The 26,844-nt window shown below is 49.1% G+C and overlaps 1 protein-coding gene across 4 annotated transcripts in view; it reads left to right on the plus strand.

Moving 5' to 3' along the window:
• LOC139268795 (breakpoint cluster region protein) overlaps positions 1 to 26,844 on the plus strand; it is a 905,198-nt gene that overhangs the window by 804,606 nt on the left and 73,748 nt on the right. For all 4 annotated transcript variants that reach the window (XM_070887498.1, XM_070887499.1, XM_070887500.1 and 1 more), the window contains one exon: positions 1,588 to 1,647. In XM_070887498.1, coding sequence (XP_070743599.1) covers positions 1,588 to 1,647 — 60 coding nt within the window. The remainder of the gene's footprint in view (positions 1 to 1,587; positions 1,648 to 26,844) is intronic.

Here is a 26,844-nt window from a genome sequence, read left to right on the forward strand (position 1 = left end):
GGGGGAGGAGGCGTGGGGGGGGAGGGGGTGACAAGGGAGGGGTGGTGAGAAGGGAGGGAGGAGAGAGGGGATGAGAAGGGAGGGAGGGGAGGGGGGGTGAGGAGGGAGGGGAGGGGGGTGAGAAGGGAGGGAGGGGAGGGGGGAGGAGAGGTAGGAGGAGGGAGGGTGAGAAGGGAGAGGAGAGGTAGGAGGGAGGGAGGGGTGCAGAGAGAAGGGAGAGAGAGAGAGAGAGAGAGAGAGAGAGGCGCAGAGGCTGAACGGGCCCGGCCAGGCCAGGCCCAAGACTTCGAGCTTAGACTTATCGGATTGACAGGTAGGTGGCGTCGGGTCCAGGGGGGGTAGGGAGCGCGGGTCGGGGCGGAATGGAGGGGGGGGCGGAGATCGGTCAGGAGCGGAGGTCAGTCAGGGAGGGGGGGAAGCGGAGGTCAGGTCGGGGTCGGGGGGGGGCGGCGGGGGAAGCAGGAGTCGGGTCGGGAGGAAGCAGGAGCTGGGCGTGGGAGGCAGCCTTATGCACGCAGCCCCAGTGAGGCCATTCGGCCAGGGCTAGGGGCTGTGTGCTTCAGGCCCCTCCCACACAGTTTTGGGCGCCTGGAGCTACTGCACATGCGCGCCCACTGTAGCACACATGTGCAGAGATCCCGGCACTGTTTCCAGCGAAGGGACCTGGTCCGCCCCCCCACAGCTCGTGCTGCGCCGCGCCGAGTTGCAAACGACCTGCAGGGAGCCGGAGAATCTGGAAGTTTTTTTTAGGCGCACTTTGTGGCGCGAAAAACGGGCGTCCAGGTCGCGACTGCGCCGAAACTTGGGCCCAATGTCTGTACTATGGTTCAGTTCCCTTGCACATATACTTTTTCAGTTGGAACTTTATAAAAATATCCAATTTCCCAAATTATCCCCAATTATCCCCGTTAAGCAGAACCTTATCAGTAGTGATGTGAAGACATCAGAAAGGATGGTGCCTGAGAAAATGCCCCACAAAGGAATTACCTCATTAGCCACTCTTCCAGTTACTAGTTAGAAACCATTCAACCATGAAACTCATTGCCCAAATGCAAGCTTTCAAACAGAAAAGGATAGGAGTCACTGCAAGTGAACGCTGGAAAGCATAATCATGGGAATCATATTCTTTCCTGTCTAGCACGCAAGAGCCAGGTCTCAACCACTTTAAGTCATTTACATATTTTCTGCACTCACCTTAATTTCCAAGCTGCACCTATTGTGTCTCGTTGGTTAAACAGCCATAAGTATAACTGGGCAGATTGGCCCTGGTTGGACAGATCATATGGACCATACTGAGATGCGATGTCACCCTGAAAATTTATCTACGTGCATACAACCCGGATTCTTTTTTTAAAACAGAGCTTGTTGAAGCACAGACAGTTGGCCAGAAACCGGACAGGTAGCAACTCTATGAGCAGGCCTTTAATGGCACATGCACTGCTGGTCAGAGAGTGACTCCACAAAATCAGTACTAAACTCTACACTTAATAGTTCAGAACAGGAAGCCCAACTTAAGCAGGCTGAATGCATAGATTGTAACTTATATTTTAAATTGTGTGATAAATAAAACTCTTGTTTTGTTTTCAGCTGGAGCCACAAGCATTGCAGGACAAGGACTGGCAAAGAACTGTCATAGCAATGAATGGGGTAAGTTGCTGTGTTATGCTGTAAGTAATGGCACAGATATAATGTATACTACAATATTATGTCTTTTTTTCTATCAAATAATATCCAAACTTGTTTCTATGGAAGGAGTTAACTCTATTTTGAGAAACATCAGGCTAATGAGTTTAAAAGTAAAAGATTTTTTAAAAATGAGCTCACTTGGTTAATAGAGATGTGATATATTTAGCTTATTAGCTCATTTTGGGCTAATTGTGAATGGAGGGTCTTATTTATCAGTTTTTAACACTGGTCTCCCCATCTAACATAAATTGGCAGTTTTCATTCTCCTGTTGTATTCAGTCATGTTCAGGGAAGAGTGAACTAGGCAAATGTAAAAGCAATCTTGCCAACATACTTTGGTATACAAGAGAAAACATGAGTTAACTGTCACAAGCTGTAACGTGGGGCAGGAGAAGCTGATTGCCCTGATTGAAACAGTTTAGAAAAGAGGCATAAATAAAGAAAGAAAGAAAGACTTTGATTTATCTAGTGTCTTTCATGACCATCGGATGTCTCAAAGCTCTTTATAGCCAATGAAGTACTTTTGGAGTGTCGTCACTGTTGTAATGTAGGAAACGCGGTAGCCAATTTGCATACAAGCAAGCCCCCACAAACAGCAATGTAATAATGACCACATAATTTGTTCTTTAGTTACCTTGATTTGAGGGATAAATATTGACCAGGACACCGGGGATAACTCCCCTGCTCTTCTTCGAAATAGTGCCATGGGATTTTTTAGTTCCACCTGAGAGAGCAGACGGGGCCTCGGTTTAATGTCTCATCTGAAAGACGGCACCTCCAACACCGCAGCGTCAGCCTAGATTTTTTTTGTGCTTAATCCCTGGAGTGGGACTTGAACCTGCAACCTTCTGACTCACAGGCGAGAGTGCTACCCACTGAGCCACGGCTGACACTTACAGGAGATAATACACTAAAAATAATGAGTAATATAAAAAGTACAGAAAAATGCAGAGAGAATTGGGAGGCTGAGGAAATATAGAAAAAGACGGGCAGTCAACATAAAAGTAAATAGGAAAGGCTTTTTTGAACAGTAAAAGGAGAATCAAATAAATGATGACTACATTGAGACAAAGGGACTATCTTGTAATTGAACGAGAAGGAATATCAGACATCGAATCCTGAACTAACAGCACAGAAGGAGGCCATTTGGCCTGTCATGCCTGTGCTGGCTCTATGAAAGAACAATCGTGCTTAGTCCCACTCCTCCGCTTTCTGTATGTAACCCTGCAAATTTCTCATCTCTAGTACCTGTCCAACTCCTTTTTAATATTATTTATGGAATCAGCTTCCACCACCATTTCAGGAGAGCGTTCCAGATCCTGACAGCTCTCAGTAAAAAAAAAAATCTCCTCAGATCTAACTTTTCCAATCACTCCTCATAACTGAAGTCCCTGATTCCTAGTAACAGAGAAACATAGAAAATAGATGCAGGAGTAGGCCATTCGGCCCTTCGAGCCTGCACCACCATTCAAAAAGATCATAGCTGATCATTCCTTCAGTACCCCTTTCCTGCTTTCTCTCCATACCCCTTGAACCCTTAGCCGTAAGGCTAACTCCCTCTTGAATATATCCAATGAACTGGCATCAACAACTCTCTGCGGCAGGGAATTCCACAGGTTAACAACTCTCTGAGTGAAGAAGTTTCTACTCATCTCAGTCCTAAATAGCCTGCCCCTTATCCTAAGACTGTGTCCCCTGGTTCCGGACTTCCCCAAGATCGGGAACATTCTTCCCGCATCTAACCTGTCCAGTCCCGTCAGAATCTTATATGTTTCTATAAGATCCCCTCTCATCCTTCTAAACTCCAGTGTATAAAGGCCCAGTTGATCCAGTCTCTCCTCATATGTCAGTCCAGCTATCCCTGGAATCAGTCTGGTGAACCTTCGCTGCACTCCCTCAATAGCAAGAACGTCCGTCCTCAGATTAGGAGACCAAAACTGAACACAATATTCCAGGTGAGGCCTCACTAAGGCCCTGTACAACTGCAGTAAGACTTCCCTATACTCAAATCCCCTAGCTATGAAGGCCAACATACCATTTACCGCCTTCACCGCTTGCTGTACCTGCATGCCAACTTTCAATGACTGATGAACCATGACACCCAGGTCTCGTTGCACCTCCCCTTTTCCTAATCTGCCGCCATTCAGATAATATTCTGCCTGTGTTTTTGCCCCCAAAGTGGATAACCTCACATTTATCCACATTATACTGCATCTGCCATGTATTTCCCCACTCGCCTAACCTGTCCAAGTCACCCTGCAGCCTCTTAGTGTCCTCCTCGCAGCTCACACCGCCACCCAGTTTAGCGTCATCTGCAAACTTGGAGATATTACACTCAATTCCATCATCTAAATCATCAATGTATATTGTAAAAAGCTGGGGTCCCAGCACTGAGCCCTGCGGCACTCCACTAGTCACTGCCTGCCATTCTGAAAAGGACCTGTTTTTCCCAACTCTCTGCTTCCTGTCTGCCGACCAGTTCTCTATCCACATCAGTACATTACCCCCAATACCATGTGCTTTGGTTTTGCACACCAATCTCTTGTGTGGGATCTTGTCAAAAGCCTTTTAAAAGTCCAAATACACCACATCCTCTGGTTTTCCCTTGTCCTAGTTACATCCTGAAAAAATTCCAGAAGATTTGTCAAGCATGATTTCCCTTTCATAAATCCATGCTGCATTGGACCAATCCTATCACTGCTTTCCAAATGCGCTGCTATTTCATCCTTAATGATTGATTCCAACATTTTCCCCACTACTGATGTCAGGCTAACCGGTCTATAATTACCTGTTTTCTCTCTCCCTCCTTTTTTAAAAAGTGGTGTTACATTAGCAACCCTCCAATCCATAGGAACTGATCCAGAGTCGATAGACTGTTGGAAAATGATCACAAATGCATCCACTATTTCTAGGGCCACTTCCTTAAGTACTCTGGGATGTAGACTATCAGCCCCTGGGGACTTATTGGTCTTCAATCCCGTCAATTTCCCTAACACAATTTCCCGCCTAATAAGGATATCCTTCAGTTCCTCCCATCAATTTCCCATCCTGGTGAACCCCCTCTGTGACCTTTCTCTGATCTTTACATCGGTCCTGAAGCGTGGTGCCCAGAATTGTCCACAATACTCCAGCTGAAGCCTAACCAGTAAGTTATAAAGTTCCAGCATGATCTCTTTGCTTTTATATTCTATTCCTCTATTTACAAAGCCAACTAACCCATATGATTGTAACCACCTTATCAACTTGCCCTGCCACCTTTAATGATTTGTGTATATGAACACAATCGGGTCTCTGCTCATCTACACTTTTCAAAATCCATATTAGTCCTCCCAAGTGCCTCAATTTATATTTCTCATTGAACACTATCTGCCACGCTCTGCCCATTCCATTATCCTGTCTATGTCATCCTGAAGCCTAGAACTATCCTCATCACTGTCTACTACTTTACCAAGTTTTGTATCATCTGCAAACTTTATAATGCTGCTCCCTACACCCTATAAAAATTGAGAAGCGTGATGGACCCTAAACTGACCCTCAGGGAACACCACTGCAAACCAGCTCCCAGTCTGAAAAACATCCGCTACCACCCTCTACTCCCAGTAACTGAGCCAATTTTGTATCCATACAACCATTTTTCCCTTAATTCCATGGGCTTCCATCTTCTTAAGAAGCCTCCTGTGTGGCACTTGTCAAATGCCTTCCAAAAATCCATACATACAACACCTTGATCAATCTTCTCTGTTATCTCATCAAAGAATTCAATAAAGTTAGTCAGTTACGATTTGCCTTTAACAAATCCATGCTGGCTCTCCTTGATTAACCCATGCCTTTCCAAATGAAAGTTTATTTTGTCCCTGATAATGGTTTCCAATAACTTCTCCACTACTAATGTTAGGCTGATTGGCCTATCCCTTTCCCCTTTCTTGAATAATGGTGTAACATTAGCAACACTCCAGTCCTCCGGAACTACTCCTGTATCCTATGCGGATTGAAAAAACTTGGAAAGCGATAGGTGCAATTCGTTTCGGGTGGTGGGAAATTAATAACTAGTGGGGTACCACAGGGATCAGTGCTGGGACCCCAACTATTTACAATCTATATTAACGACTTGGATGAAGGGACTGAGTGTAACGTAGCCACGTTTGCTGATGATACAAAGATAGGAGGAAAAGCAATGTGTGAGGAGGACACAAAAAACCTGCAAAAGGACATAGATGGGTTAAGTGAGTGGGCTAAAATTAGGCAGATGGAGTCTAATGTTGGAAAGTGCGAGGTTATGCACTTTTGCAGAAAAAAATCGAAGAGCAAGTTATTATTTAAATGGAGAAAAATTGCAATGTGCAGTACAGCGGGACCTGGGGGTCATTGTGCATGAAACACAAAGGGTTCGTATGCAGGTATAGCAAGTGATGAGGAAAGCCAATGGAATCTTGGCCTTTATTGCAAAGGGGATCGAGTATAAAAGCAGGGAAGTCTTGTTACAGTTATATACAGGGTATTGGTGAGGCCACACCTGGAATACCGCGTGCAGTTTTGGTTTTCATATTTAAGGAAGGATATGCTTGTTTTTCAGAGAAGGTTCACGAGGTTGATTCCAGAGGTGAGGGGGTTGACTTATGAGAAAAAGTTGAGTAGGTTGGGCCTCTACTCATTGGAATTCAGAAGAATCAGAGGTGATCTTATCGAAACGTACAAGATTATGAGGGGCTTGACAAGGTGGATGCAGAGAGGATGTTTCCACTGATGGGGGAAACTAGAACTAGGGGGCCGTCTTAGAATAAGGGGCCGTCCATTTAAAACTGAGATGAGGAGGAATTTCTTCTCTCAGAGGGTTGTAAATCTGTGGAATTCGCTGCCTCAGAGAGCTGTGGAAGCTCAGTCATTGAATAACTTTACGACAGAGATAGACAGGTTCTTCATCATAGGCAGTCCCTTGGAATCGAGGAAGACTTGCTTCCACTCTTAGAATGAGTCCTTAGGTGGCTGAACAATCCAATACGAGAGCCACAGTCCCGGCCACAGGTGGGACAGACAGTCGTTGAGGGTAAGGGAGAGTGGGACCGGTTTGACGCACGTTCTTTCCGCTGCCTGTGCTTGTTTTCTGCATGCACTCGGCGATGAGACTCAAGGTGCTCAGCACTTCCTCCACTTAGGGCGGTCTTTGGCCAGGGACTCCCAGATGTCGGTGGGAATGTTGCACTTTATCTGGGAGGCTTTGAGGGTGTCCTTGTAACGCTTCCTCTGTCCAGCTTTGGATTGTTCAGCCACCTAAGGACTCATTCTAAGAGTGGAAGCAAGTCTTCCTCGATTCCAAGGGACTGCCTATGATGAATGGTGCAGGAGTAGGCCATTCGGCCCTTCGAGCCTGCACCGCCATTCAATGAGTCCATGGCTGAACATGCAACTTCAGTACCCCATTCCTGCTTTCTCGCCATACCCCTTGATCCCCCTAGTAACTCCCTTTTGAATATATTTAGTGAATTGGCCTCAACAGCTTTCTGTGGTAGAGAATTCCACAGCTTCACCACACTCTGGGTGAAGAAGTTTCTCCTCATCTCGGTCCTAAATGGCTTACCCCTTATCCTTAGACTGTGACCCCCAGTTCTGGACTTCCCCAACATTAATAAGAACATAAGAACACAAGAATTAGGAACAGGAGTAGGCCATCTAGCCCCTCGAGCCTGCTCCGCCATTCAACAAGATCATGGCTGATCTGGCCGTGGACTCAGCTCCACTTACCCGCCCGCTCCCCGTAACCCTTAATTCCCTTATTCGTTAAAAATCTGTCTGTGATTTGAATATATTCAATGAGCTAGCCTCAACTGCTTCCTTGGGCAGAGAATTCCACAGATTCACAACCCTCTGGGAAAAGAAATTCCTTCTCAACTCGGTTTTAAATTGGCTCCCCCGTATTTTGAGGTTGTGCCCCCTAGTTCTAGTCTCCCCGACCAGTGGAAACAACCTCTCTGCCTCTATCCTGTCTATCCCTTTCATTATTTTAAATGTTTCTATAAGATCACCCCTCATCCTTCTGAACTCCAACGAGTAAAGATCCAGTCTACTCAATCTATCATCATAAGGTAACCCCCTCATCTCCGGAATCAGCCTAGTGAATCGTACCCCCTCCAAAGCTAGTATATCCTTCCTTAAGTAAGGTGACCAAAACTGCACGCAGTACTCCAGGTGCGGCCTCACCAATACCCTGTACAGTTGCAGCAGGACCTCCCTGTTTTTGTACTCCATCCCTCTCGCAATGAAGGCCAACATTCCATTCGCCTTCCTGATTACCTGCTGCACCTGCAAACTAACTTTTTGGGATTCATGCACAAGGACCCCCAGGTCCCTCTGCACCTCAGCATGTTGTAATTTCTCCCCATTCAAATAATATTCCCTTTTCCTGTTTTTTTTTTTCCAAGGTGGATGACCTCACATTTTCCGACATTGTATTCCATCTGCCAAACCTTTGCCCATTTGCTTAACCTATCTAAATCTCTTTGCAGCCTCTCTGTGTCCTCTACACAACCCGTTATCCCACTAATCTTTGTGTCATCTGCAAATTTTGTTACACTACACTCTGTCCCCTCTTTCAGGTCATCTATGTATATTGTAAACAGTTGTGGTCCCAGCACCGATCCCTGTGGCACACCACTAACCACCGATTTCCAACCCGAAAAGGACCCATTTATCCCGACTCTGCTTTCTGTTAGCCAGCCAATTCTCGATCCATGCTAATACATTTCCTCTGACTCCGCGTCTCTTCTGCAGCAACCTTTTGTGTGGCACCTTATCGAATGCCTTTTGGAAATCTAAATATACCACATCCATCGATACACCTCGATCCACCATGCTCGTTATATCCTCAAAGAATTTCAGTAAATTAGTTAAACATGATTTCCCCTTCATGAATCCATGTTGCGTCTGCTTGATTGCACTATTGCTATCTAGATGTCCCGCTATTTCTTCCTTAATCATAGTTTCAAGCATTTTACCCACTACAGATGTTAAACTAACCGGCCCATAGTTACTTGCCTTTTGTCTGCCCCCATCTTTAAACAGAGGCGTTACATTAGCTGCTTTCCAATCCGATGGTACCTCCCCAGAGTCCAGAGAATTTTGGTAGATTATAACGAATGCATCTGCTATAACTTCCGCCATCTCTTTTAATACCCTGGGATGCATTTCATCAGGACCAGGGGACTTGTCTACCTTGAGTCCCATTAGCCTGTCCAGCACTACCCCCCTAGTGAAAGTGATTGTCTCAAGGTCCTCCCTTCCCACATTCCCGTGACCAGCAATTTTTGTCATGGTTTTTGTGTCTTCCACTGTGAAGACCGAAGCAAAATAATTGTTTAAGGTCTCTGCCATTTCCACATTTCCCATTATTAAATCCCCCTTCTCATCTTCTAAGGGACCAACATTTACTTTAGTCACTCTTTTCCGTTTTATATCTGTAAAAGCTTTTACGATCTGTTTTTATGTTTTGCGCAAGTTTACTTTCGTAATCTAGCTTTCCTTTTTTTATTGCTTTCTTAGTCATTCTTTGCTGTCGTTTAAAATTTTCCCAATCTTCTAGTTTCCCACTAACCTTGGCCACCTTATACGCATTGGTTTTTAATTTGATACTCTCCTTTATTTCCTTGGTTATCCACAGCTGGTTATCTCTTCTCTTACAGCCCTTCTTTTTCACTCGAATATATTTTTGTTGAGCACTATGAAAGAGCTCCTTAAAAGTCCTCCACTGTTCCTCAATTGTGCCACCGTTTAGTCTGTGTTCCCAGTCTACTTTAGCCAACTCTGCCCTCATCCCACTGTAGTCCCCTTTGTTTAAGCATAGTACGCTTCTTTGAGACACTACTTCCTCACCCTCAATCTGTATTACAAATTCAACCATTCTGTGATTACTCATTCCGAGAGGATCTTTTACAAGGAGATCGTTTATTATTCCTGTCTCATTATACAGGACCAGATCTAAGATAGCTTGCTCCCTTGTAGGTTCTGTCACATACTGTTCTAAGAAACAATCCCGTATGCATTCTATGAATTCCTCCTCAAGGCTACCCTGTGCGATTTGATTTGACCAATCGATATGGAGGTTAAAATCCCCCATGATTACTGCCGTTCCTTTTTCACATGCCTCCATTGTTCCCCTGATTATTGCCCGCCCCACCGTGAAGTTATTATTTGGGGGTCTATAAACTACGCCCACCAGTGACTTTTTCCCCTTATTATCTCTAATCTCCACCCACAATGATTCAACATTTTGTTCATTCGAGCCAATATCGTCTCTCACAACTGCCCTGATATCATCCTTTATTAACAGAGCTACCCCACCTCCCTTCCCCTCTTGTCTAGCTTTCCGAATTGTCAGATACCCCTGTATGTTTAATTCCCAGTCTTGGCCACCTTGCAACCACGTTTCAGTAATGGCCACCAAATCATACCCATTTGCAATGATTTGTGCCGTCAACTCATTTACTTTGTTTCGAATGCTTCGTGCGTTTAGGTAAAGTGTTTTAATACTAGTTTTTAAACCATGATTTTTAGTTTTGACCCCTCCTGTAGCCCCTTTATATTCATACATATTGTCCCTTCATATCATCTTGTGGTTTACATTTACCCCAGTGCTACTCTGCTCTGTTGCCTCCTGCCTTTTGCATTCTTTCTTGGGGTTTTGTTCATCTAAGCTCTCACCCACCCGAACTAGCTCAGAGCCCTCTCCTGGGTTCCCATCCCCCTGCCAAGCTAGTTTAAAGCCCTCCCAACCGTACTATCAAAACCACCCGCGAGAACATTGGTCCCGTCTCTGTTGAGGTGTAACCTGTCCAACTTGTACAGGTCCCACCTACCCCAGAAGCGGTCCCAATTGTTCAGGAAATAAAGCCCTCCCTCCTACACCAACGGGAGAGTGGAGAGCACCAGTTCCAACTGTCACAGGACGGGAGAGTGGAGAGCACCAGTTCCCACTGTCACAGGAGAGAGAGTGGAGAGCACCAGTTCCCACTGTCACAGGAGAGAGAGTGGAGAGCACCAGTTCAAACTGTCACAGGATGGGAGAGTGGAGAGCACCAGTTCCCACTGTCACAGGACAGAGACTGGAGAGCACCAGTTCAAACTGTCACAGGACGAGAGAGTGGAGAGCACCAGTTCCAACTGTCACAGGACGGGAGAGTGGAGAGCACCAGTTCCAACTGTCACAGGACGAGAGAGTGGAGAGCACCAGTTCCCACTGTCACAGGACAGAGAGTGGAGAGCACCAGTTCCCACTGTCACAGGACAGAGAGTGGAGAGCACCAGTTCCAACTGTCACAGGACGAGAGAGTGGAGAGCACCAGTTCCCACTGTCACAGGACGGGAGAGTGGAGAGCACCAGTTCCCACTGTCACAGGACGGGAGAGTGGAGAGCACCAGTTCAAACTGTCACAGGACGGGAGAGTGGAGAGCACCAGTTCCAACTGTCACAGGACAGAGAGTGGAGAGCACCAGTTCAAACTGTCACAGGACGGGAGAGTGGAGAGCACCAGTTCCCACTGTCACAGGACGGGAGAGTGGAGAGCACCAGTTCCCACTGTCACAGGACGGGAGAGTGGAGAGCACCAGTTCCCACTGTCACAGGACAGAGAGTGGAGAGCACCAGTTCCAACTGTCACAGGACAGAGAGTGGAGAGCACCAGTTCCAACTGTCACAGGATGGGAGAGTGGAGAGCACCAGTTCCAACTGTCACAGGACAGAGAGTGGAGAGCACCAGTTCCCACTGTCACAGGACGGGAGAGTGGAGAGCACCAGTTCCCACTGTCACAGGACAGAGAGTGGAGAGCACCAGTTCCCACTGTCACAGGACGGGAGAGTGGAGAGCACCAGTTTCAACTGTCACAGGACGGGAGAGTGGAGAGCACCAGTTTCAACTGTCACAGGACAGAGAGTGGAGAGCACCAGTTCCAACTGTCACAGGACAGAGAGTGGAGAGCACCAGTTCCCATTGTCACAGGACGGGAGAGTGGAGAGCACCAGTTCCAACTGTCACAGGAGAGAGAGTGGAGAGCACCAGTTCCCACTGTCACAGGACGGGAGAGTGGAGAGCACCAGTTTCCACTGTCACAGGACGGGAGAGTGGAGAGCACCAGTTTCCACTGTCACAGGACGGGAGAGTGGAGAGCACCAGTTCCCACTGTCACAGGACGGAGAGTGGAGAGCACCAGTTCCAACTGTCACAGGACAGAGAGTGGAGAGCACCAGTTCCCACTGTCACAGGACGGAGAGTGGAGAGCACCAGTTCCCACTGTCACATGACAGGAGAGTGGAGAGCACCAGTTCCCACTGTCACAGGACGGGAGAGTGGAGAGCACCAGTTCCCACTGTCACAGGAGAGAGAGTGGAGAGCACCAGTTCCCACTGTCACAGGACGGGAGAGTGGAGAGCACCAGTTCCCACTGTCACAGGACGGGAGAGTGGAGAGCACCAGTTCCCACTGTCACAGGACGGAGAGTGGAGAGCACCAGTTCCAACTGTCACAGGAGAGAGAGTGGAGAGCACCAGTTCCCACTGTCACAGGACGGGAGAGTGGAGAGCACCAGTTCCCACTGTCACAGGACGGGAGAGTGGAGAGCATCAGTTCCCACTGTCACAGGACGGAGAGTGGAGAGCACCAGTTCCCACTGTCACAGGACGGGAGAGTGGAGAGCACCAGTTCCCACTGTCACTGGACGGGAGAGTGGAGAACACCAGTTCCAACTGTCACAGGACAGGAGAGTGGAGAGCACCAGTTCCAACTGTCACAGGACAGGAGTGGAGAGCACCAGTTCCCACTGTCACAGGAGAGAGAGTGGAGAGCACCAGTTCCCACTGTCACAGGACGGGCGATTGGAGAGCACCAGTTCCAACTGTCACAGGACGGGAGAGGAGAGCACCAGTTCCAACTGTCACAGGAGAGAGAGTGGAGAACACCAGTTCACACTGTCGCAGGAGAGAGTGGAGAGCACCAGTTCACACTGTCACAGGACGGGAGAGTGGAGAGCACCAGTTCCCACTGTCACAGGACGGGCGATTGGAGAGCACCAGTTCCAACTGTCACAGGACGGGAGAGTGGAGAGCACCAGTTCCCACTGTCACAGGACGGGAGAGTGGAGAGCACCAGTTCCAACTGTCACAGCAGAGAGAGTGGAGAGCACCAGTTCCCACTGTCACAGCAGAGAGAGTGGAGAGCACCAGTTCCCACTGTCACAGGAGAGAGAGTGGAGAGCACCAGTTCCCACTGTCCCAGGATAGAGAGTGGAGAGCACCAGTTCCCACTGTCACAGGACAGGAGAGTGGAGAGCACCAGTTCCCACTGTCACAGGACAGGAGAGTGGAGAGCACCAGTTCCCACTGTCACAGGACAGGAGAGTGGAGAGCACCAGTTCCCACTGTCACAGGAGAGAGAGTGGAGAGCACCAGTTCCCACTGTCACAGGACGGGAGAGTGGAGAGCACCAGTTCCAACTGTCACAGGAGAGAGAGTGGAGAGCACCAGTTCCCACTGTCGCAGGACGGGAGAGTGGAGAGCACCAGTTCCCACTGTCACAAGAGAGAGAGTGGAGAGCACCAGTTCCAACTGTCACAGGACGGGAGAGTGGAGAGCACCAGTTCCCACTGTCACAGGAGAGAGAGTGGAGAGCACCAGTTCAAACTGTCGCAGGACGGAAGAGTGGAGAGCACCAGTTCCCACTGTCACAGGACAGAGAATGGAGAGCACCAGTTCCCACTGTCACAGGACGGGAGAGTGGAGAGCACCAGTTCCCACTGTCACAGGACGGGAGAGTGGAAAGCACCAGTTCCCACTGTCACAGGACGGGAGAGTGGAAAGCACCAGTTCCCACTGTCACAGGACGGAGAGTGGAGAGCACCAGTTTCCACTGTCACAGGACGGGAGAGTGGAGAGCACCAGTTCCCACTGTCACAGGACGGAGAGTGGAGAGCACCAGTTCCCACTGTCACAGGACAGAGAGTGGAGAGCACCAGTTCCCACTGTCACAGGACAGAGAGTGGAGAGCACCAGTTCCCACTGTCACAGGACGGGAGAGTGGAAAGCACCAGTTCCCACTGTCACAGGACGGAGAGTGGAGAGCACCAGTTCCCACTGTCACAGGACGGGAGAGTGGAAAGCACCAGTTCCCACTGTCACAGGACGGAGAGTGGAGAGCACCAGTTCCAACTGTCACAGGACAGAGTGGAGAGCACCAGTTCCCACTGTCACAGGACGGAGAGTGGAGAGCACCAGTTCCCACTGTCACAGGACAGAGAGTGGAGAGCACGAGTTCCAACTGTCACAGGACAGAGAGTGGAGAGCACCAGTTCCCACTGTCACAGGACGGGAGAGTGGAGAGCACCAGTTCCAACTGTCACAGGACGGGAGAGTGGAGAGCACCAGTTCCCACTGTCACAGGACGGGAGATTGGAGAGCACCAGTTCCCACTGTCACAGGACAGAGAGTGGAGGGCACCAGTTCCAACTGTCACAGGACGGGAGAGTGGAGAGCACCAGTTTCAACTGTCACAGGACAGAGCGTGGAGAGCACCAGTTCCAACTGTCACAGGAGAGTGGAGAACACCAGTTCCCACTGTCACAGGACGGGAGAGTGGAGAGCACCAGTTCCAACTGTCACAGGATGGGAGAGTGGAGAGCACCAGTTCCCACTGTCACAGGACAGAGAGTGGAGAGCACCAGTTCCCACTGTCACAGGAGAGAGAGTGGAGAGCACCAGTTCCCACTGTCACAGGACGGGAGAGTGGAGAGCACCAGTTCCCATTGTCACAGGACGGGAGAGTGGAGAGCACCAGTTCCAACTGTCACAGGAGAGAGAGTGGAGAGCACCAGTTCCCACTGTCACAGGACGGGAGAGTGGAGAGCACCAGTTCCAACTGTCACAGGACGGGAGAGTGGAGAGCACCAGTTCCCACTGTCACAGGACGGGAGAGTGGAGAGCACCAGTTCCAACTGTCACAGGAGAGAGAGCGGAGAGCACCAGTTCCAACTGTCACAGGAGAGAGAGTGGAGAGCACCAGTTCACACTGTCACAGGAGAGAGAGTGGAGAGCACCAGTTCCAACTGTCACAGGAGAGAGAGTGGAGAGCACCAGTTCCCACTGTCACAGGACGGGAGAGTGGAGAGCACCAGTTCCCACTGTCACAGGACGGAGAGTGGAGAGCACCAGTTCCCACTGTCACAGGACGGGAGAGTGGAGAGCACCAGTTCCAACTGTCACAGGGCGGGAGAGTGGAGAGCACCAGTTCCCACTGTCACAGGACGGGCGATTGGAGAGCACCAGTTCCAACTGTCACAGGACGGGAGAGGAGAGCACCAGTTCCAACTGTCACAGGACGGGAGAGTGGAGAGCACCAGTTCCCACTGTCACAGGACGGGAGAGTGGAAAGCACCAGTTCCCACTGTCACAGGACGGAGAGTGGAGAGCACCAGTTCCCACTGTCACAGGACGGGAGAGTGGAAAGCACCAGTTCCCACTGTCACAGGACGGAGAGTGGAGAGCACCAGTTCCAACTGTCACAGGACAGAGTGGAGAGCACCAGTTCCCACTGTCACAGGACGGAGAGTGGAGAGCACCAGTTCCCACTGTCACAGGACAGAGAGTGGAGAGCACGAGTTCCAACTGTCACAGGACAGAGAGTGGAGAGCACCAGTTCCCACTGTCACAGGACGGGAGAGTGGAGAGCACCAGTTCCAACTGTCACAGGACGGGAGAGTGGAGAGCACCAGTTCCCACTGTCACAGGACAGAGAGTGGAGAGCACCAGTTCCCACTGTCACAGGACGGGAGAGTGGAGAGCACCAGATCCCACTGTCACAGGACAGAGAGTGGAGAGCACCAGTTCCCACTGTCACAGGACAGAGAGTGGAGAGCACCAGTTCCCACTGTCACAGGAGAGAGAGTGGAGAGCACCAGTTCCCACTGTCACAGGACGGGAGAGTGGAGAGCACCAGTTCCCATTGTCACAGGACGGGAGAGTGGAGAGCACCAGTTCCAACTGTCACAGGAGAGAGAGTGGAGAGCACCAGTTCCCACTGTCACAGGACGGGAGAGTGGAGAGCACCAGTTCCAACTGTCACAGGACGGGAGAGTGGAGAGCACCAGTTCCCACTGTCACAGGACGGGAGAGTGGAGAGCACCAGTTCCAACTGTCACAGGACGGGAGAGTGGAGAGCACCAGTTCCAACTGTCACAGGAGAGAGAGCGGAGAGCACCAGTTCCAACTGTCACAGGAGAGAGAGTGGAGAGCACCAGTTCCAACTGTCACAGGAGAGAGAGTGGAGAGCACCAGTTCCCACTGTCACAGGACGGGAGAGTGGAGAGCACCAGTTCCCACTGTCACAGGACGGAGAGTGGAGAGCACCAGTTCCCACTGTCACAGGACGGGAGAGTGGAGAGCACCAGTTCCAACTGTCACAGGACAGAGAGTGGAGAACACCAGTTCACACTGTCACAGGAGAGAGAGCGGAGAGCACCAGTTCCCACTGTCACAGCAGAGAGAGTGGAGAGCACCAGTTCCCACTGTCACAGGAGAGAGAGTGGAGAGCACCAGTTCCCACTGTCACAGGACAGGAGAGTGGAGAGCACCAGTTCCCACTGTCACAGGAGAGAGAGTGGAGAGCACCAGTTCCCACTGTCACAGGAGAGAGAGTGGAGAGCACCAGTTCCCACTGTCACAGGAGAGAGAGTGGAGAGCACCAGTTCCCACTGTCACAGGACAGAGAGTGGAGAGCACCAGTTCCAACTGTCACAGGACAGAGAGTGGAGAGCACCAGTCTCCACTGTCACAGGACAGAGAGTGAAGAGCACCAGTTCCAACTGTCACAGGACGGGAGAGTGGAGAGCACCAGTTCCAACTGTCACAGGAGAGAGAGTGGAGAGCACCAGTTCCCACTGTCGCAGGACGGGAGAGTGGAGAGCACCAGTTCCCACTGTCACAGGACGGGAGAGTGGAGAGCACCAGTTCCAACTGTCACAGGACGGGAGAGTGGAGAGCACCAGTTCCAACTGTCACAGGAGAGAGAGTGGAGAGCACCAGTTCCAACTGTCACAGGACGGGAGAGTGGAGAGCACCAGTTCCCACTGTCACAGGAGAGTGAGTGGAGAGCACCAGTTCAAACTGTCGCAGGACGGAAGAGTGGAGAGCACCAGTTCCCACTGTCACAGGACAGAGAATGGAGAGCACCAGTTCCCACTGTCACAGGACAGAGAGTGGAGAGCACCAGTTCCCACTGTCACAGGACGGGAGAGTGGAAAGCACCAGTTCCCACTGTCACAGGACGGAGAGTGGAGAGCACCAGTTTCCACTGTCACAGGACGGGAGAGTGGAGAGCACCAGTTCCAACTGTCACAGGACGGGAGAGTGGAGAGCACCAGTTCCCACTGTCACAGGACGGAGAGTGGAGAGCACCAGTTCCCACTGTCACAGGACGGAGAGTGGAGAGCACCAGTTCCCACTGTCACAGGACAGAGAGTGGAGAGCACCAGTTCCCACTGTCACAGGACAGAGAGTGGAGAGCACCAGTTCCCACTGTCACAGGACAGAGAGTGGAGAGCACCAGTTCCCACTGTCACAGGACAGAGAGTGGAGAGCACCAGTTCCCACTGTCACAGGACGGGAGAGTGGAAAGCACCAGTTCCCACTGTCACAGGACGGAGAGTGGAGAGCACCAGTTCCCACTGTCACAGGATGGAGAGTGGAGAGCACCAGTTCCCACTGTCACAGGACGGGAGAGTGGAAAGCACCAGTTCCCACTGTCACAGGACGGAGAGTGGAGAGCACCAGTTCCAACTGTCACAGGACAGAGTGGAGAGCACCAGTTCCCACTGTCACAGGACGGAGAATGGAGAGCACCAGTTCCCACTGTCACAGGACAGAGAGTGGAGAGCACGAGTTCCAACTGTCACAGGACAGAGAGTGGAGAGCACCAGTTCCCACTGTCACAGGACGGGAGAGTGGAGAGCACCAGTTCCAACTGTCGCAGGACGGGAGAGTGGAGAGCACCAGTTCCCACTGTCACAGGACGGGAGATTGGAGAGCACCAGTTCCCACTGTCACAGGACGGAGAGTGGAGAGCACCAGTTCCCACTGTCACAAGAGAGAGTGGAGAGCACCAGTTCAAACTGTCGCAGGACGGAAGAGTGGAGAGCACCAGTTCCCACTGTCACAGGACAGAGAGTGGAGAGCACCAGTTCCCACTGTCACAGGACGGGAGAGTGGAAAGCACCAGTTCCCACTCTCACAGGACAGAGAGTGGAGAGCACCAATTCCCACTGTCACAGGACGGGAGAGTGGAAAGCACCAGTTCCCACTGTCACAGGACGGGTGAGTGGAGAGCACCAGTTCCAACTGTCGCAGGAGAGAGAGTGGAGAGCACCAGTTCAAACTGTACCAGAGTACTTAAGGAGGTGGCCTTGGAAATAGCGGATGCATTGACAGTCATTTTCCAACATTCCATTGACTCTGGATCAGTTCCTGTCGAGTGGAGGGTAGCCAATGTAACCCCACTTTTTAAAAAAAGAGGGAGAGAGAAAACAGAGAATTTTCAACCGGTCAGCCTGACATCAGTAGTGGGTAAAATGATGGAATCAATTATTAAGGATGTCATAGCAGCGCATTTGGAAAGAGGTGACATGATAGATCCAAGTCAGCATGGATTTGTGAAAGGGAAATCATGCTTGACAAATCTTCTGGAATTTTTTAAGGATGTTTCCAGTAGAGTGGACAAGGGAGAACCAGTTGATGTGGTTAATTTGGACTTCCAGAAAGCTTTCGACAAGGTCCCACACAAGAGATTAATGTGTAAAAGTTAAAGCACATGGGATTGGGGGTAGTGTGCTGATGTGGATTGAGAACTGGTTGTCAGACAGGAAGCAAAGAGTAGGAGTAAATGGGTACTTTTCAGAATGGCAGGCAGTGACTAGTGGGATACCGCAATGTTCTGTGCTGGGCCCCAGCTGTTTACATTGTACATTAATGATTTGGACGAGGGGATTAAATGTAGTATCTCCAAATTTGCAGATGACACTAAGTTGGGTGGCAGTGTGAGCAGCAAGGAGGATGCTATGAGGCAGCAGAGTGACTTGGTTAGGTGAGTGGGCAAATGCATGGCAGATGAAGTATAATGTGGATAAATGTGAGGTTATCCACTTTGGTGCTAAAAACAGAGAGACAGAGTATTATCTGAATGGTGACAGATTAGGAAAAGGGGAGGTGCAAAGAGACCTGGGTGTCATGGTACATCAGTCATTGAAGGTTGGCATGCAGGTACAGCAGGCGGTTAAGAAAGCAAATGGCATGTTGGCCTTCATAGCAAGGGGATTTGAGTACAGGGGCAGGGAGGTGTTGCTACAGTTGTACAGGGCCTTGGTGAAGCCACACCTGGAGTATTGTGTACAGTTTTGGTCTCCTAACTTGAGGAAGGACATTCTTGCTATTGAGGGAGTGCAGCGAAGGTTCACCAGACTGATTCCCGGGATGGCGAGACTGACATATCAAGAAAGACTGGATCAACTGGGCTTGTATTCACTGGAGTTCAGAAGAATGAGAGGGGATCTCATAGAAACGTTTAAAATTCTGACGGATTTAGACAGGTTAGATGCAGGAAGAATGTTCCCAATGTTGGGAAAGTCCAGAACTAGCGATCACAATCTAAGGATAAGGGGTAAGCCATTTAGGACCGAGATGAGGAGAAACTTCTTCACCCAGAGAGTGGTGAACCTGTGGAATTCGCTACCACAGAAAGTTGTTGAGGCCAATTCACTAAATATATTCAAAAAGGAGTTACATGGAGTCCTTACTACTAGGGGGATCAAGGGGTACGGTGAGAAAGCAGGAATGGGGTACTGAGGTTGTATGTTCAGCCATGAACTCATTGAATGGCGATGCAGGCTCGAAGGGCCGAATGGCCTACTCCTGCACCTATTTTCTATGTTTCTAGGACAGAGAGTGGAGAGCACCAGTTCCAACTGTCGCAGGAGAGAGAGTGGAGAGCACCAGTTCAAACTGTCACAGGACAGAGAGTGGAGAGCACCAGTTCCAGCTGTCACAGGACGGAGAGTGGAGAGCACCAGTTCCCACTGTCACAGGAGAGAGTGGAGAGCACCAGTTCCAACTATCACAGGACAGAGAGTGGAGAGCACCAGTTCAAACTGTCACAGGAGAGAGAATGGAGAGCACCAGTTCAAACTGTCGCAGGACGAGAGAGTGGAGAGCACCAGTTCAAACTGTCACAGGATGGAGAGTGGAGAGCACCAGTTCCCACTGTCACAGGACGGAGAGTGGAGAGCACCAGTTCAAACTGTCGCAGGACGAGAGAGTGGAGAGCACCAGTTCAAACTGTCTCAGGATGGAGAGTGGAGAGCACCAGTTCCCACTGTCACAGGACGGAGAGTGGAGAGCACCAGTTCAAACTGTCGCAGGACAGAGAGTGGAGAGCACCAGTTCCCACTGTCACAGGACGGGAGAGTGGAGAGCACCAGTTCCAACTGTCACAGGACGAGAGAGTGGAGAGCACCAATTCCAACTGTCGCAGGACAGAGAGTGGAGAGCACCAGTTCCCACTGTCACAGGACAGAGAGTGGAGAGCACCAGTTCCAACTGTCACAGGACGGGAGAGTGGAGAGCACCAGTTCAAACTGTCGCAGGATGGGAGAGTGGAGAGCACCAGTTCCCACTGTCGCAGGATGGGAGAGTGGAGAGCACCAGTTCCCACTGTCGCAGGATGGGCGAGTGGAGAGCACCAGTTCCCACTGTCGCAGGACAGAGAGTGGAGAGCACCAGTTCCAATTGTCACAGGACAGGAGAGTGGAGAGCACCAGTTCCAACTGTCGCAGGATGGGAGAGTGGAGAGCACCAACTGTCACAGGACAATGTGGCCTGCCCAGCGGAGCTGGTCAAGTGTGGTCAATGCTTCAATGCTGGGGGTGTTGGCCTGGACGAGGGCACTAATGTTGGTGCGTCTGTCCTCCCAGGGAATTTGTAGGATCTTTCGCAGGCATCGTTGGTGGTATTTCTCCAGCGACTTGAGATGTCTACTATACATGATCCATGTCTCTGAGCCATACAGGAGGGCGGGTATTACTACAGCCCTGTAGACTATGAGCTTGGTGATAAGTTTGAGTTCCTGGTCTTCGAACACTCTTTTCCTCAGCCAGTCGAAGGCTGCGCTGATGTACTGGAGGTGGTGTTGAATCTCCTCATCAATGTGTGCTTTTGTTGATAAAAGGTTCCTGAGGTATGGGAAATGGTCCACGTTGTCCAGGGTCGCGCCATGGATCTTGATGACTGGGGGGCAGTGCTGTGCGGCGAGGACAGGCTGGTGGAGGACCTTTGTCTTACTGATGTTTAGTGTAAGGCCCATGCTTTCGTACGCCTCAGTAAATACGTCGACTATGTCCTGGAGTTCAGTCTCTTAATGTGCGAAGACGCAGGCGTCGTCCGCGTACTGTAGCTCGACGACAGAGGTTGGGTGGTCTTGGACCTGGCCTGGAGACGGCGAAAGTTGAACAGCTTCCCACTGGTTCTGTAGTTTAGTTCCACTCCAGCAGGGATCTTGTTGACTGTGAGGTGGAGCACGGCAGCGAGGAAGATTGAGGAGAGGGTTGGTGATGCAAGCCTGTTTCACCCCAGTCTGGACGTGGATTGGGTCTGTAATGGATCCATTGATAAGGATCACGGCCTGCATGTCGTCGTGGAGCAGGCGGAGGATGGTTACGAACTTTTGGGAGCATCTGAAACTGAGGCGGACGCTCCACAGACCCTCGCGGTTGACAGTGTCAAAGGCCTTTGTAAGGTCGAAGAAGGCCATGTATAAGGGCTGGTGCTACTCCCTGCATTTTTCCTGCAGCTTTCGCGCTGCAAAGATAATGTTCACTGTGCCCCATAGGGGATGAAATCCGCACTGTGACTCCGGGAGGAGCTCCTCGGCCACAGGGAGAAGACGGTTGAGGAGGACTCTAGCGATGACTTTCCCAGTGGCTGATAGGGAGATTCCTCTGTAGTTGCCGCTGTCGGACTTGTCCCCTTTTTTAAAGATGGTCACGATCACTGCACTCCACATTATACTCCATCTGCCAAATGTTTGCCCACTCACTTAGCCTGTCTATATCCCTTTGCAGAGTATTTGTGTCCTCCTCACAACTTGTTTTCCCACCCATCTTTGTATCATCAGCTAACTTGGCTACATTACACTCAGTCCTTTCATCCAAATCATTAATATAGATTGTAAATCGTTGAAACCCCTGCACCGATCCCTGCGGCACCCCACTAGTCATTGTTTGCCAACCGGAAAATGACCCATTTATCCCGACTCTCTGTTTTCTGTTAGTTAGCTAATCCTCTATCCATGCTAATATATTAGCCCCAACCCCGTGAGCTTTCATCCTGCATGAAAGGTCAAGTGCTAATAGCATTTAATTCTCTGGTATAAACTCATTTGCATAATTATTCACTGCTTTAGGTACAGACTCAAGTGTATTGAGGGAGCACACTACTGGTGCGAAAAGAGTGTATGTCAGTGAAACTTAACAGGATGGGCCAGTTAAAGGAGAGTGTAAAAAATGAGAAAGTGTCAAAAAGGTATCTCTATCCATAGCATCTGTGGTGTATGTAGCACACAAATCACTGACTCCACACGGTCTGGTGTAAATCTAACTGCTGTGACCTTCGTCCTTTATTGTTCAGCTCCAGAGTGCCTCTCGGGTGTGGTGGTCAGCCTTTTATAATGCCTGTTGCAGGTACTTCCAGGTTGCCCACCACAGCGCCCTCTGTGGTGTAGCATTGTGCTTACATTACATTTAAGGTACCAGGACGATACACACATCAATACATAACAGCACCCTTAACCAAGGCTAAAATGGCTGGGAAAATGGAGAAAAAGAGAACCTTCGGTGCAGCATGAGTCTAGATAAATGACAGCAGCCCAGCTCCTGATCCCTGTTGGACGCTAAAGTTGAGGTGATGCTGCACGATGTGCTTGCGAACAGGGTCACCTCCTTCACTACCATCCCTATTGGTCTGTGCTTCAGTATGCATGTAAACAGGTGCAGTCGAGTTTCAGACCACAGCTTGAATGTATCTGTCCCTTCATTTGGCAGCCTTATGCTGTTCAATAGCTGCGGGTTTCCTCGTAGCAAATAGCACAGCTCTGCAGCTGCTTCTCTGCTGACACAGAACCTGGTCATTTCCCGGTGGGGTGTGCCGAGATCTACATGTATGGGTGACATCTTGGCGGATGCAGGCAATCGGACAGCGCTGGAGCTTGATCTCATATCTCACCTAAAGTATGGCTTTCTGTGATTGGGGACTTGTGGAGAACCATCCAGCATAACAGTTAGCCAGGCATTAGCCTATCTTAATGATGCCACCAGGGCTCTGCTGCTCAGCTTCCTTTTGGAAACGGTGTCACCATCAATACTACACCTGCCAAACAAGGTCATTTCGCCATTTACTGTGTGCACGGAGCACCTCTCAGGCAGGCTGACGTATCTGATATCCCTCAGTGCACCATTATCACCTTAGAGGACTCCAATTGGGAAACCCATTGGTGCCAGTAACTGTGCTTGGGGCCCAAAAACAATAAGTTAAGAACAGCAAACACACAGGGTCATGAGAGCTAAAGTGCCAGGGAAAAAGTAAAAGTGAACAAAAATTGGCTAAAAATGCTTCCTTTCCATTCATTGGACCACCTGACCTGTCAATCCCTAGGAATTCTGGGTAAGGGATTTCCTCACCATAGGCAGCAGTTGGCGTCCTGTAAGTCCGCATGTTGGGAAATGGTGTCGACTGCATCACTGCTCCTTTTTGTCTACTCTAATGGGCCAAAATTGCGGCCTCTCCGGGTGCGTACGCTGTGCGCGCACATCCGAAGAGGCCCTGCAAGTTCTGGGTTTAGGCGCGTGAAGCGCATACACCTAAAAACCGCCAAGTGATGTGATCACACGCATCCCCAGGAGAATGGCCTTCGCGGGTGGAGATTTGGCTATTTGCCTAATTCCTGCCCAGCGAATGTATTTAAAACTCTTAAGCCTGATAAAAGCAAGCGTATAACCTGCTTTTACCAGCATAAGAGTTTTAAAAGATACACCAAAATTAAATTTTATCACTAATTTTTATATTAAAGACCCTGTCCATTAAGGTAAGTTTATTTTTAACCCTACGAAAACATATTTTTAAAAATTTCAAAAAAATAACAAAATATCTAAAACATTTAATTTAATTCAATTTCAATTAATTTTTAAAATGTCCGTTTTTAAAAATTTATGTATTGTGTTTGTGTTTTGGGGGTATTCACATTGATAGTAATGGGAGCTCCGTACAAACAGAACTCACCATTACTATCAATGAAAATACTCCATGTTCATTGGTGGTCCAGGCCCCTGTGATCCCAGAATGCCCGTACACCTCTGGGATGCATGGACCTCTGTGCTGAGCTGCGCATTTAGGCTCAACTTTGCACCACAGAGCCACCTTGTCAATTTTTTCCTCACCACAGAATGAGAGCTGATCTTATTGAAATGTATAAAATTCCTATGGGGCTTGACAGGGTAGATGCAGGGAGGATGTTTCCCCTGGCTGGGGAATCTAGAACCAGGGGTCACAGTCTCAGAATAAGGGTACAACCATTTAGGACTGAGATGAGGAAAAATTTCTTCACTCAGAGGGTTGTGAATCTTAGGAATTCTCTACCCCACAGTATATTCAAGACAGAGAGAGATAGATTTTTGGATACTAAGGGAATCAAGAGATATGGGGACAGTGCGGGAAAATGAAGTTGAGGTGGTAGATCAGCCATGATATTGAATGGAGGAGCAGGCCCAAAGGGCCGAATGGCCTACTCCTGCTCCTATTTATTGAGAGTAACCGATGACTGGAGCTTCCAATGCTTTCCCCCACTGGTTTTTCCTCATTATGTCTGGATCTGTTGAAGACTAATTGATAGAGAGTGATTGCTACGATCAGTCAACAACTCCATTATCATTGTATCATGCAATTACCAGGCGAACTAGATGGACCTTGGGTATTTTTTGTCCAATAATTCCGATGTTCCTATCCTGTTGAAACCTTTCCATCATGTTAAAGGATGACCACTCTCAATCACATTCGTAGTCTCAGGACTTATCCATAGAATAAAGAAAGAATTTACATTGATGCAGCACCTTTCACAACCTCAGGATATTCCAAAGAGCTTTACAGTCACTGAAGTTATTTTTGAAGTGTAATCACTGTTGTAATGTAAGAAAGTGGACAGCCAATTTGGACACAGCATATCCTACAAACAGCAATGTGAAAGTGACCAGATAATATGTTTTAACGATGTTGGTTGAGAGACAAATATTGGCCAGGACACAGAGAGCACTCTCCTGCTCTTCTTCAAAATAGGGCCATGGGATCTTTTACATCTACCTGAGAGAGTAGGCTTAGTTTAACATTTCAGCAAAAAAACGGCACCCTGTCAGCACCGCACTGGGAGTGTCAGCTTTGACTGCTGAAGTCTTTGGAGTGAATCCAAAACCTTCTGAATCAGAAGTGAGACTGTTACCTCATTTAGGCCGAGACCTAAATAGGTGCCGGGTGGGGAGAAGAGCCATTTGCAGCCCTGCCTGCCACACCAGAGTAATTCCCAGCCTTTTATGATCCTCCCCCACCCCCCGCCTTACTGAAGTAGTCTGTGGTCCATTCCAACTCACCTAAAGGTTTCCAGTCCTCACTCCCATCATTCCTGTCAGTCCTTCTTGCCCAAGTCCTCCTTCACTGGGATTTTCTGATCAGCTGTGCAGTGTTTGTTATCTGGAGAATTGATCTGTACTCAGAGTTGTTAGAGCATGGAATGCTTAGACACTAATTAAAGCAAAAACCATTGCACAATTTAAGAGAAAATTGGATAAATATTTGAAACCATAGAACAGGGCTATGGGGAAAGAACGGGCCAGTGGGAATAGTTTTGGATCTGGCATAGATGGGCAAATGGCCTCTTCCCATGGTTCAGTTCTGTACTTGCCAATTGTTCAGCTGATAAGAAACCGCAGGTTGGGGAGGGCTTCAGCACGAAGGACTCGGGCCTTGGTGATGACTGCAGGACATAAATTGTGAGGTAATTGAGACAAGCTGGACCAGAAATAACTCCGCACAAGTTGGGAAGGTCTGCTGGCACATCAGGTCCAGGCCACTGTAGGAAACACAGAGAGTGGTTTAGGTTGTTGCTACTTTGGAATTTGCAATGAGTGTTGCTAAAATAAAGAGAAGAAGGCATTGCTGTGATTGACAGCAGCCAATGAAAAAAAAACACAGGCATTTGCAGAAATAAATGGTCAACAAAGCCCAGGCCAGTAACAAAGTCCAGCTTGTTCCTCATTGATGCTTACCGACTACCACTTCAAGCACGAGCTGGCGGTTAGGCTTTGCTGTTTTGTCTGGGCTGCCCCTTAATAAAAGTGCTTCTCGATTCCGAGCAGAAAGGCTGGATAAACTGATGGAGGGAGAATTGATTAATTTAATTTAATAGCATATCTATCAAATTTGTTTACTGTAGTGTACTAATGGTTTTAGCTGACAGATGGGGATGTAACGATTCTTGAAAGGGTTGCATTTAACTAGATTATCATTTCCTGCTATCATCGTTTCCTGCCTGCTTTTCTGAGCTGATAGATAATCGCCAAAGAATTATAAGCTACTCTAAAGCCTCTTTTGAAACTCGATGCCAGACAGCTCCTGCAGTTTCTTCTTTTTGAAGTATAATTGGATAGAAGCCTATAACAAACCATTCCTTCCCCCACCTCTGCTAAATATCCAGTAACTTTCTTTGACTGTGCTCAATTGAAGGGTTAGTTCCCACATTACAACAGTGACTACACTCTTTTTAAAAAAAATACTTCATTGGCTGTAAAGCACTTTGAGATGTCCGGTGGTTGTAAAAAGTGCTATACGAGGAATGGCCTCACACTAAACATCCTCAAGACAAAGGTCCTCTACTAACCTGCCCCCGCCACACAGCACTGCCCCCTGGTTATCAAAATCCACGACGAGGCCTTGGACAAAGTGAACCATTTTCCACATCGAAGACGAAGACATCCAACGCCGCCTCCAGTGTGCCAGTGCAGCCTTCGGTCGCCTGAAGAAGAGAGTGTTTGAAGACCAGGATC

Source organism: Pristiophorus japonicus, chromosome 8 (genome assembly GCF_044704955.1).
Source record: "Pristiophorus japonicus isolate sPriJap1 chromosome 8, sPriJap1.hap1, whole genome shotgun sequence".
Lineage (NCBI taxonomy): Eukaryota > Metazoa > Chordata > Chondrichthyes > Pristiophoridae > Pristiophorus > Pristiophorus japonicus.